We start from the raw sequence: 13,812 nt of genomic DNA on the forward strand, positions 1-13,812 counted from the left end.
GCTGTTTCCTCCAAATCTTCGCAGCTTCTAAATATTGAAATGTGCCAGGCTTAAACCTTAGACTTGCTCCCTTCTCTGTCTACAGTCACTTGCTTGCTGATCTCATCCACTCTCCTAACTTTAATCCCACGCTGGTTGAAGCTTGGGTCCTTCCCCTGATAGTCTCACATATCTTGCTGCCCACGAGACATCTCCAGTTGGCTATTGAACCTCAAACTCTTCATTCACTTTCATGGCCCACTAAAATTAATTCCTTCTCAAGTCATTTGTATCTCAGTAAACGGCAATTCCATCATTCAGTCTAGGTATTCAGGCATAAAAATCTTGGTGTCATCTGTAACTCTTATTTTCTTGCTCTTCAGTTTAATCCTTTAGCAAATTCTGCAAGTATTAACCTTAAAATATTCAAAATCTGACTACCTCTGAATAAATACTTTGATCACTGCCACCCTGCAACAAGGTACCATTAACTCTCATCTGGATAACTTCAGTAGCTTTATAACCTGTTTTCCCTGCTTCTACTCTTGCCCCCTCCCTTCATCATCTATTCTCTATACAGCAGCTATAATGATTAAAAAAGAGGAGGAACTTTGATTCAGGTCACTCCTCTGCTCAGATTCCTCACAGGGTAAAACCACTACATGATTGGGCTTTCCCCTGTCCAAAAAACACCCCCATCCCTGCCCTTACTTCCCGGTGTGCTCTTGTTCTCCCCCTACCTAGCTCTCTTCTTCATTTGCCTCTTGCTGCTCCTCAGATATGGCAAACACACTCTCATCTCATCATCTTTGCATCTGCCTGGGATGCTCTCATCCCCCAGGTACCCTCCATTCTCGTGACTTCTTTCAGGCCCTTGCCTAAAGTCTTCAGAGAGGCCTTGGCTGACTACCTGGTGTAAAGTAACAATGTCTTCCTTCCGTCCCTCTTTCATTTGCTTCATTTTATCCCCACCTGATGTTTTTATATGTATTTGTGCTTGTTTCTGCTGAAACAAAAGAAAGGCAGAGATATTGTCTGTTTGGTTCACTGCTGCATAGCTGACCTAGAACAGCGTCTCACACATAGTAGATACTCAGTATTTGTGTTATTATTTATGTATTTATTTAGGCTGCAACATGTGGCCCGTGGGATCCCAGTTTCCCGACCAGGGACTGAACCCGGGCCATGGCAGTGAAAGCGCTGAGTCCCAACTGGGGAATTCCCAGTATTTGTGGAATAAATAAATAAATATCATCTGAAGTTAAAAATATTTAAAAAGTGAATTTGAAAACAAATTGTGTGGTTTTAGCATAGAATTAAGTGGGCCTGTCAATGGAATGGAATAAATAGCCAGAAAAAGATTTTTACTTATGTAAGATATTAAGGTATAATAAAGAAATTATCACCTATCAGTAGGGAAGTGATGGGTTATTTCTGGTGATCAGCAAACTTTTTCTGTGCAGATCTTGATAGTTTTTCACGCTACTATCACAGGTCTTATAACAATTACTAAAGGGAAAGGAGTCATAGACAATATATAAATAAATAGATATGGCTAGATTTGACCCATGATAGTTTGCCTACCCCTGGATTATTAAATTAAAAATAATAAACTCCATTAGGGTTGTGACTTTTATATGTTTTGTTGTTCACTGATGGATCCCAGGTACACAGAATGTCCTTGGCATGGAATATGGGCATTCAGTAAAAATTGTTGATTTGAACTAAATCAAAATGACATTTGAAGACCCTGGCTATTTGGGGTGAAATGAACTCAGTTCATGTCCTCACATCATACATTAGCATAAATTGCAATAGATTTTAGAGATAAATGTGAAATGATAAAAATGGTTGGAAGTGTAGGTGGATATTTGTCTGTCTTTGGATGAGAGAGTTATTTTTAAGCATAAGAGCAATAGATGAAATTAGCTAAGGAAAAAACATTTCACTATTTGAAAATTTAAAACTTAAGTATATAAAAACGTCATAAAAATAAAAGAACATCAAAATAGAAAAAGTTACTCTACATTAAAAAAAGGCTAATAACCTTTATACAAAGAACATATAAATAGGTAGATAGATAGATAAGAAAAGCACTATAACAATCTAATGATAAAATGAGGTGAATTCAGGCATTCATGGTTTATAGAGGAGGACATACAAGTAAATCCCTGAGAAAATAGTCAACTGTTAATAATTTTAAGAAAATAAAAAGGAAAATAAGATCCAATTTCTAACTGTCAAAGTTTAAGACTAAAAAGATAAAAGTAAAACGATAATATTAAATGTTGGTTCACATACCTTGCTGATGAGAGTAAATTTATGCTGTCTTTTTGAAAAGCATTTTGGTAGTACATTTAAAAAAGCCTTCATACCTTTTTAATGTGTCAAGTAGTTTACCTTCCAAGAATCTGTCCTTAGGAAATAATTAGAAATGATATCAAGGATTTATGGGCAAGGAAGTTCAACATTTATAATAAAATACAGTAGGAAATAGTTTACATATTTAATAATAGAGAAATGGTTCAACAAATTATGATATATCTAAAAGATTGAAGTTATAGTATTACTGATTATTTTTTGAAGTTTTTTTTTTTTTTTTTTTTTTTTTTTTGCTGTACGTGGACCCCTCACTGCTGTGGCCTCTCCCGTCGCGGAGCACAGGCTCCGGACGCGCAGGCTCAGCGGCCATGACTCACGGGCCCAGCCACTCCGCGGCATGTGGGATCTTCCCGGACCGGGACACGAACCCGTGTCCCCTGCATTGGCAGGCGGACTCTCAACCACTGTGCCACCAGGGAAACCCTGAAGATTTTTAATGATATGAGAAGTGCTAATGATTGAGTGATGAGTATTAAAAGGGGAATAAAAAACCGCTTATCCAGAATTATTTCCATTATGTAAAATATATAGGAGCAAAAAGATTAGAAGAAAAGATTCCAAGGTGTTAACCATGGTTTTGTTTGGATTTTGAGATTATGGATAATTTTTGTTTTCCATTTTGTATTTTTCTATTTTTTACAGGGTTCCTACAGTTAATATTTTTCTTAACATCAATATATATTACCTTTTAAAAAATGAATTTAAAATTCTAAGAAAGTGTAGGCACAGATGACTCACATAAAAAGGAGATATTAAAAGCGAATGTTTGGAAAACTTTTGGCCTCATAAATAAAGGAATGCAAATTAAAATAAATATGAGATATCACCTCAGATATTTATAAGAACATTTTTACTGCCTATGAGGAATAAAAAAATGATTTTTAAGATTTGTATTCCGTGGTCTGTATGATCAAAAGTATATTACTGGCGAGAGCTGCCCTATCCGGTAGGGTAGCAACTTGCCACATTGAAATTTAAATTTAATTAGATAAAATAAAATTTTAAAAACCATTTCAAGTGCTGAATAAGCACATGTCTAGTGGTTACTATCTTGGACATCCCAGATATAGAAGATTTCCGTCATTGCTGAAAGTCCTCTTGGACAGGGCTGCTCCAGTGTATGTATGATAACTTATTTAACCCAATCTGTCGTCTTTGGAAGAGTAACAGTCACTTTAAGAGCAGAAGAGAGAAGGGACATCATATATACAAGGGGAGAAATCTCAGAAATAATTATATCTAGAAATTACGCTTAATGTTTATTTGTTCAACCAATAATTTTAAATACCTACTATGTGCTAAGGTACTGCATGTGCAGTGGCGAGCAAGACAGAGCAGCTCCTGGTGTCTAGGGCCTTATATTCTAATGGTGGAGACAGATTTTTCCTTGCTTTTCCCCCAGAAACCTCCATGGCTATTTCTTCACTTCCTGCAGTTCTTTGTTAAAATGTTACCTTATACAGAGAAGTTCTCCAGGCAATTTAGGTAAAATAGTAATCCTTCTCCGTACCTACTCCTCCTGCTGTATTGCCTGCACTACTTGCTCTTTATTTTTCTGAAAGTCTATTTATTTGCTCTATTTTTACCACTTATATGTTTGTTAATTTGTATATTGTGTGTCTCTTTTGATTAGAATCAGAGTTTCAGTAGAGTAGGGACTTTGTTTTGTTTGGTTCACTGTTCTAACTCCTAGTCTAATAGTTTTAATTTAACAATTTATGTCCCTAAGTGATAGTCCATGAAATTTTATAGGTGCATAGTAAAATTCATCTGGAAGCAGAAAAGGACAGATATTTCAAAAGACGATTTTTTTTTCTTGGAAAGGACAATGAAGGTAGGCTTGTTTTTCCAGTGTAAAACACATTACAAATTGAAAATCATTTCATTCTTATAGTATTGAATTAAAATACTTAAAAAATAATGATACATGGAGCATACCAGAGATATGAGGAGAGATTTAAACAGTGATTAGTGATACACTATAAGATAAAATTCAAGTAACCTGAGAGTGAGGCAAGAAATTACTTTTAAATCAATGTTTGGAGGACAATTGGATATCGGTATGGAAAAAAACTAATCAGAATGCATAAATCAGGTCACCTACAGCAGCAAATTCAGATAGCTTTAAAAGTTAAGTAGGAGTCAAGATGTGGATGGAGATGGGAGAAGGACTCCCCAAAAAAGCTAGAACAAAAATGTACAGAATATTCTTTTCTTTTGTGGAAGGGATTTTTCCTTCTTTATATTAAACAAATGGAAATGACCCAAATATAAAAAAACAGTGCCTGAATGCTAAAAATTATTTTACACCATGAAATGTAATGAAAGGAATATTCTAAAGAGTCAGAATGTGAAAATACATGTGAAATGACTGCTGAAAAGTTTATTATGTGAAATACGTTTACTGATATGTAATATACAGTCATTTCCATGTTTCATTTTAAAGTGGCTTAGAGGGTTTGAATCATCTCTACATGACAAAATATAGACATGAAATTGTGTGAAAAATGCCCTGCCTTGTTAGCAATGTCAGAAATGCCAGATGAAATAACTTTTAGGTATCATTAAACTGGCAAAAGTAATTATAATTTACAGAGATAACAGTTCTAGCAGCAAACAGATGGCACACTCCAAGAGGTGTGGGAAGGGTTAAAGGAACCAGGAGTGACAGGGAAGCATCCAGGAATTGGTAACAATGCAAAACTATTGCCACCCCAGGCCTGAAGGGGCAAGGGTGGCACCAGTGTTACCAGAGCCCAGAGAGAACTTGGAGACATTGCAGAAGGGCTCCAGCAGACGCTATACCCAGAGACACAGACACTGCTGAAGCCTCAACGAGGAGAATGGAGATGGGGATGCAGGTAGAGGCAGAGGCAGAGTAGGTACCTGACTTCTTTCTCTTCCACTCTGTGATCTTCTGCCAGTGCGTCGCATCAGCTGAACCTAACCAGAGCCCGAAAGCTAGAGCTAGTTGATGGTAATGAAGGAACATCCTGTGTATGCAGAGATAGGTTGTTGATATCATTGTAAATTTATTGTTTTAGAGGATGAGCCCAGCAAGTAGTACAGAACTGTCTATAAAACCTCATCTGGTGATTCCTCTTTTGGTGAAATATACCCCCAAAATCTGAAAGTAAAAATAATAATTTTGCATAATCCTGTATAATAACAATAATCGGGAGCGGGGGGGAATCACATAAGACTCGCAGGAAAGAAATAGCTAAGAAAATAAGAAAATGATTTGTATTTTTTATCTACGTATACCTAACTAAACTCATTCCAAAAATGGATTAAAGCATGATGGTGCATTAGAGTAATGGAATAAATATAGCGTTTTGAAATAAGTGTTTAAATAATGATGGTACATGGGAATGTTTGATAGGAAATAATGGTATGTGAATAATATCTGCAAACAGAAACTTTAAAAATATATGTATTACACATAAAAATTAATTTAATATGATGTAATTTTATTTGGGCCATTTCTAATCTTTATTGGGAAGAAACAGTAAAAATAAATAAAAGACAAGATAAAGAAATATTGCTAATAATTAGGTTCCTTATTTCCCGAAAAATTTTTAAGGACTTTAATTTAAAAAGTGGCTTCCTTATCTCTTGCCTGTCCATAATATTACAGTGTAAGATACAGGCTCTAAAGGTGAAAAAGTTGTCATTCATCTGAGGCATAAAAAGTATCTTGAACATTATTTGAATTTCTTGTACAAATGAATTGAGGAATAGGTTCCACACAGTTGTGTCAACCCAGAATTTCCACGACCAGGATTTTGAGGAAAGCCTTCATCTAGAAGTATTATAGATAACTTTTATTAATTAATCCACTGACTAAAGCAAATCTGTGGGGTTCTTTAGCAAATGATCAGTTGCAGGTAATGTAGTGTGATTCTATAGTAGCTCCAGAAAGCCCCGTTCAATTGTGTGAAATGTCACTGGATGAGGAAGAAGCCTCTCTGGGCTGGTTGTGGTAGAATTGTTCAACTACTTACTCCACTTTAATATATTTTTATCCTGTGTATCAGAAAAATTCACCATAAAAGCCAGTGCTGAAAGATACTAAATGAAATAAATCCTACTTAATATCCATCATGGGAAAGTCAATTTTATATTAGATCTGGGACCACGTTAAATTTTAACCTGAGGTTTGATATTCCACAAATAGAGTCTAACCCTTAGTTAAACTAAGATAAAATGAGTCCTTTCTTATTCTCTCTTACTCTTTCATTTAAAAAAAATAATTGGTTCATTCTTTTCACATTTATTGAACATTTTGTATTTACCACGCATTATGTTATGTGCTGAAACAATAACTAAAAGATGACATAACTTGACATAATTTATTTTCTTTAATTGCATCATTCCCGACAGTAACTATGGGACTAGACACACTAAAAACCTTTTAGTTCTGATAACACCCCTGTCAGGTAGGTGTCATTTAATAGATGGGGAAAAAGTGAGCTGCCCCTGACGGCAAGCGACTTAGAAGCAAAACAGACCCTGTGCTCTTTCTTCTCTCTCCATTCAGCAAACACTGTTATTTTCCACACTGAAACATTGGGACACATGGTTTGAGGAGGGAGTTTTTGGTGAATTTATTTGTGTGCAGGGTTTTAAAGCAATATCAGATTAAATTACGTTTCCTTACTCTTGATTAATCACCTATTGAAAAGAATAAAAACCTTACGTAAAAATTCGAATTGTCTAAGAACATCTGGAACATCTGGCCACCATACTGACTCACTGTAATCTTGTGGATATTTAAACATTCTTACTCTGCCCAGTTCTTGAGTCCTTCTTCGCACCCTATGTTCTCCCACACACACTTCTTTTTTTATCTCCATGCTCTTTTTTTTTTCACCACCCAACTTTTTTTCATTCGGTTTTAATCGTGTATCTTAGCTTTTGCAATTTGTCAACCCTGACATGTTTGGAAATTTACAGTTTGTTTAGCAGAATGACCAATTACAGCTTCATTTAATCCTACATAAAGGTCAGAGCCCATGTTCTTTGCTGATGTTCCCTTTACTCTAGTGTCCTGTCTTCTTGCTTAGCCAACTCTGAGAAGAAGGCATGAACACACCCTCTGTGTTTCCCAGATAATCTGGGGATGAACAAGTCAAAATTGTTGGCAAGGTTTGACCTTTTATTTTTTATTTTATTTTATTTTTTTTATTTATTTATTTATTTATTTATTTATTTATTTATTGCGGTACGCGGGCCTCTCACTGCTGTGGTCTCTCCTGTTGCGGAGCACAGGCTCCGGACGCGCAGGCTCAGCGGCTATGGCTCACGGGCCTAGCCGCCCCGTGGCATGTGAGATCTTCCCAGACTGGGGCACGAAGCCATGTCCCCTGCATTGGCAGGCAGACTCTCAACCACTGCGCTACCAGGGAAGCCCGACCTTTTCTTATCTTTCTGTTTTCCTCTCCAAATATTTTCTGTTTGCATTCTCTAATCTGAGCCAGGTATTAGAGGTGAAAATGTATAGAGAGATATGGAGCCACCATTAATCACCTTCACCACTTTCTTGTACTTACAATGAGTTTCCTCTTTGATTTCCTCACATCAAGTGGAAAAGTATTTTCCAGCAAAGCTAGGCTTGAGGATGGAGGGAGAAGGTTGTGTGCAGGAGGAGGGAGAAGCATATCTGGAAGAAGGGGCTGGGGTCTGTGAAAGAATTCTGGCCCAAGGATGAAATGGCAACCAAACTTAAAGGTGAAACTACTACAGAATGATAAACTTTGAATGGATTTCAGGCGGAAATTTTTTTAAAGTATATTTATTTAGTTATTTATTGGCTGCATTGGGTCTTAGTTGTGGCATACGGGATCTTTCATTGCGGTACGGGGCTCTTCATTTTGGTGCACAGGCTTCTCTCTAGTTGTGGCATGCAGGTTTTCTCTTCTCTGGTTGTGGCGTGTGGGCTCCAGACCACGTGGGCTCAGTAGCTGCAGCACGCGGGCTTAGTTGCCCCACGGCATGTGGGATCTTAGTTCCCCGACCAGGGATCGAACCCATCTCCCCTGCATTGGAAGGCAGATTCTTTACCACTGGACCACCAGAGAAGTCCCAGAAATGTTTTTATTCAAAGCAGCTTTCAAAAGCAGAAGAAATGTCATAAACAACCATTTCATGACAATTTTCCAGTATTGACTTATAATTCCAGTATTGACTTATAATTCAAGGTTCCAGTATTGACTTATAATTCAAAGATGTGATAGACTTATAATTCCAGTATTGACTTATAATTCAAGGTTCCAGTATTGACTTATAATTCCAGTATTGACTTATAATTCAAGGTTCCAGTATTGACTTATAATTCAAAGATGTGATAGAACACATTGAGTTGTTTTGTTTTTCTCTCCAGGTTTGCAACACAACTACAGACAGGAAGCACGCAGACACCTTTTTGGAGAAGTGTGTTACTGAGTCAATCATGAACGTTGTGAGCGGCTTTTTTAATTCTCCCTTTTCAGACAACAGTACCAGCCTGCAGGTAATATAAACAAACAAGTACAAAAGAAGTCTGTCACACGATTTCTGTACCTTATTTGAGTGTAGAAAACTTTAATATGCCTGGAAGTCCTTTCCTACACTTCTCAAGATCACTCTTCTTTCCTATTATTGACTATTATGCTGCTTTCTGAGTTTCCCAAACTTTATTTTAAATAAAGAGGCTCCATCTTCAAACTGAATTATTTTTGCTCTCCCTCTAAGCAAAATAGGAACTTTCACATCTGTAGATTGACTGCCAAGTGTCGAAATAACTGGTAATGATTCTTTAAATGGGTAGACATTTTGACTCAATAATTCCAGTTTAGTAAATCCCGAAAGAATTCGCAGGGATTTATGTACTAAGATTTTCATTGAAGTGTTTATAATACTTAAAAATTGCCATCAACCTTAAATGTCCACAAACAGGGGAATAGCTAAATAAATTACGGTATATCTGTAGATGGCTTATTATATAGCAATTAAAAATCATGTTTTAAAAGAAAAATCGATGCCTAAGGAAAATGATCATGAAGCAATGTAAAGTGAAACAGGCCCCCAAATTGCATCATAGCATCATCCAGGTTTGTGCGTGTAAAGAATATATGTGCATATATACGTAAGAAAACTCAGGAAGTAATTATCTTAAAAATGTTGATACTGATTCTCTCTCCACGTTAGGATTTTTGGTGATTTTCGTTGCCAAATATTCTACAGTGATTGCTCTTATAAAAGTATTATTTCAGTTATACTTTTTTTAGGGAAAATTGTGAATGAACTATTAGAATCATGTAAAATTGTTTTTGTAGGTCCAAATTGTTGTCTCCTCTACGTGCTGATTATACGAAACCAAAACATACGATCAGTGAAACAAACAAACCCAAAATGCCTGCTCTATTTATACTCGGAAATAAACCAGAGATTGTAAAAATATACTTAAATCCATGTCATTGGCTTCAAGAAATGCCATATTTTCCTGATTAAGAATATAGTTAAAATAATCAGTTTTCTATAGTGTCTGGTGTGGTGCCTCTCATGAGATGGGTACAAAATAAATATTTGTTGAATGAGATGTTCATTAAGTAGCACTGAAACTTAAAAGGCAAGACAGTATTTTATTTTGGTGGGCCTTTTTTGATAATGCATAGATACTGCATCAGGAGTGTTAATGGTTTAGTGACCTGTTTGCCTCTTTTCTTTCTGTTCTCAGACACATCAGCCAGTTTTCATTCAGCTGCTTCAGTCTGCCTTCAGAATTTACAATTGCACTTGGCCAAATCCGGCTCAGAAAGCCTCGGTGGAGTCCTGTATCAGAACTTTGGCTGAAGTGGGTAAGTCAGAGTGTCGGATTTTACTTATTTTCACATTTTGTGAAAGAAATCAGGCTTTTGGCTAATAGGCAATACAAGTAGCTTTTCAGTTTTCAACTTAAAAAGAGAGCAGGTGTGGTTTCTGTAAAGCTGAAGACCAGTGATCAGCAAATGACTCTGAAATTGTATCCTTTTTGGGAGGGGGATATAATTGTTATATTTCTTCTTTTTAAATATTTTAAAATATATTTATTTATTTTTAATTATATTTCTAACTTTAAATTTAATATTGTATATGGTGCTTTAATATAGCTCAGTAAGATATTACACAAATGAGTTTAGTTTAATTATCTCAGATTTCATTATGGAATTGTCTTGTCTGTTAAGTAGCCTGATTTCTTAACATCTTCATGTGGCAGGAGGACTTTTTGAGGGGTTTTTGGTTTTCTCATTTTGTGTGAAATTCATCAGTATTCATTGAGGCTCTGTTATGCGTACAAGGCTTCAGAAATTCCAAATAAAATGGAGTGCAAGGGGATAACAGCTAAGGGAAGGTTAGTACATTGTAGGAAGAATTTCTCATAGAGTCCTCTTTTTTTTTTAATAAAGTTAATTAGGGCTGTCAGAAAGGAGGAGGGAAAAGAAATATAGACTGGGCTGGACTTCAGAAAACAAACAGAGGAGCTGGATCATTCTCTCAACTACAGGTGGTTCTGCAGGCATTGGGAAGGGCAGCTTATAGTGTGTTTCATTATCGTGGTCATCATCACTGCTGACATTTGTCAGTGCACCATTTGCAGTGCTAAGCAGTTCACACGTATTATCTCATTTAATCGTTAGGTAGGCTCCTTGATTATTTACATTTTACAGTTGAGGAAACAGAATTATCTAGATTAGGTGACTTGGCCAGGGTTATGGTATGTGCTCAGTAAATATTTGATAAATGAATAAATGGTTTAACTAATTAATGACCACGTAAAATATTTTTACTCTTTTCTCCCCATCTGCAATTTGGTTTAAGTAACTTAATATTAACAAAATTTAATGATGCGCAATTTTAATTTGAGTACATTCAAAAGCAGTTATAACCCAAGAGGATCAATTGAAAATTATTAGAACTAAGAGATTAATAGAGTTCATCTAGGTGATTAATTATAAATAAGTATTAAACTTGGTAGATTTTCTATATATCCAAAAGGGAGAAAAAATGTGAAAAAGATATGTCACAACAGCAATAGAAATAGTAACTACTTAAGAGAAAACTTAAGAAACACGAGAATAAAATTATATTGCTATTTTGAGGGATACGACAGACTTTAATAAATGGAGAGTTATACTATTTCTGGATTTCAAAATTCAACTTGTAAGGATGCCAGTTCTCCTCAAAATTATAATTTTAATGCTTTACATCCGAGACCCCTCCTTTGCACACACCCTCCCCTCGTCACGGCCCACTCGGGCTTAGGCACCCCATGTAGGGCCACGCCCCACAAAGATGCATCCTCTGGCAGCTTGGCCTTTGCCACCTTCCTGCAGTTCCCACTGGTCCATGTCACCCTGCTGCTCTGAGGGGCGGCCTCTCTTCCCAGGTGGCCTCTGACTCTGTGCTGGATCACTCGTTTGCATGAATACCCTTATCACCTTTGACGTGGCGCCAGGCTGTCCCCTGCCGTGGACGTCCTCCTCACCCGACTCAAGTCTAATTCTCCACTCCCGGCAGCCTCCTGTGCACATGCCTTCCACTCCTTTCTGGGCTCGAGTGCTCTGGACCACCTCGGCCCCTAGCGCTCCTTGTCCAGCGCTGTCACTTGACTTTGCTCTGCTCCTCCTCCAGGTTTTAGGACAGAATAGTTCAGGAAGGGAAGGGAAGAGGTAAAGGAAGAGGCCACCATATGCGTTGCCATAAAATAAAGAAGGACACAGAAGAGAACCTAAATTTTATTTTTAAAAGTTGCACATAGGGCTTCCCTGGTGGCGCAGTGGTTGAGAGTCCGCCTGCCGATGCAGGGGACGCGGGTTCGTGCCCCGGTCCGGGAAGATCCCACATGCCGCGGAGCGGCTGGGCCCGTGAGCCATGGCTGCTGAGCCTGCGCGTCCAGAGCCTGTGCTCCGCAACGGGAGAGGCCACAACAGTGAGAGGCCCACGTACCGCAAAAAAAAAAAAAAAAAAGTTGCACATAGCATAATGTCCGGCAGGATATCAATAAAGAAATAACACTGGTATCTCTGGCTGGTGGAATTATAAGTCAGTCTGGTTCTGTTGTTCTTGCTTTCCTGTAATTTCTGAGTTCTTAATAATATACTTTTCAAGTTATGATAAAATAGTACTAAAAGCATCTTCATTTGGACCAAATCAGCTGGGAAATATACTAACCATCAAAAACTAAAATCTGAAGGAAAAGCAAAGAAATGTGATGATGCTATTTACTTTACATAGGAATACGTTGTGTTTGCTGCATTTGAAGGCAGTCCCCCCCCTCTTCCTCATCTCCTTCCTGCTTTCTCTCCCCTGCTCTTCTTCCTCCTCCCCTTTTTTTTTCTTTTTTTGCGGTATGCGGGGCTCTCGCTGCTGTGGTCACTCCCGTTGCGGGGCACAGGCTCTGGACGCGCAGGCTCAGCGGCCATGGCTCACGGGCGCAGCCGCTTCGCGGCATGTGGGATCTTTCCAGACCGGGGCACGAACCCTCGTCCCCTGCATCGGCAGGTGGACTCTTAACCACTGCGCCACCAGGGAAGCCCCTCTCCTCCCCTTTTTTTCTCCTCTTCTTTCCTCCTGCTCTTGCTCCCTCAGTACTTAGCAAATGCATTGAGGGAAGACACCAGCTGGCCCTACCCGGGGCACAGAGGGCATGCTGTTCACACCACTTACAAATTGAGAGGCGAAGAGCTTTGAGCCACAAGTGAGATTCCATGCTGTGCTTTCCTTCCGAGTTGCAAGTTGCTGCTACAGTGGTGTTCCCTGTGTACTCACATCAGCTCTTGCAGAGCAGGATGGCAGAGCTTTGGGGGTTTAAAACAGTCACTGAAACTGGATCAGGCTAAAGATTCTTTCGTTCCATTTTCTACCAGTTCCTCGACTGTTTATGATTTAACAGGAAATTTTAGTCTCTTTGTATGCTAAAAGACATATGTGAAAGGAAGTCTAAAAAATAATTATATCTAAGTCTACAATCAGGGTAGGTTTGGAAGAGTGATGTATTGGTATAAAATCTGTTTTATCTTTGTGAACATTTTTTTTAATTGAAGTATAGTTGATTTACAATGTTTCAGGTATATAGCAAAGTGATTCAGCTATACATAAATATACATATTCTTTTTCATATTCTTTTCCATTCTGGTTTATTATAGGATATTGAATATAGTTCTCTGTACTATATAGTAGGATCTTGTTGGTTATCTATTTTATATATAGTACTGTGTATCTGTTAATCCCAAACTCCTAATTTATCCCTCTGTTACCCCTTTCCCCTTTGCTAAACATAAGTTTGTTTTCTCTGTCTGTGAGTCTGTTTCTGTTTTGTAAATAAGTTCATTTGTATCATATTTTAGATTCCACATATAAGTGATATCAAATGATATTTGTCTTTCCCTGTCTGACTTACTTCACCTAGTATGATAATCTCTAGGTCCGTCC

General features: G+C 37.7%; 1 protein-coding gene across 2 annotated transcripts in view; it reads left to right on the forward strand.

Annotated features, from left to right (window-relative positions):
- ITPR2 (inositol 1,4,5-trisphosphate receptor type 2) overlaps positions 1–13,812 on the forward strand; it is a 530,755-nt gene that overhangs the window by 274,257 nt on the left and 242,686 nt on the right. For both annotated transcript variants that reach the window (XM_032646410.1, XM_032646411.1), the window contains exons 33-34: positions 8,744–8,872; positions 10,079–10,199. In XM_032646410.1, the coding sequence (XP_032502301.1) occupies positions 8,744–8,872; positions 10,079–10,199 (250 nt within the window). The remainder of the gene's footprint in view (positions 1–8,743; positions 8,873–10,078; positions 10,200–13,812) is intronic.

This window comes from Phocoena sinus, chromosome 10 (assembly GCF_008692025.1).
Source record: "Phocoena sinus isolate mPhoSin1 chromosome 10, mPhoSin1.pri, whole genome shotgun sequence".
Lineage (NCBI taxonomy): Eukaryota > Metazoa > Chordata > Mammalia > Artiodactyla > Phocoenidae > Phocoena > Phocoena sinus.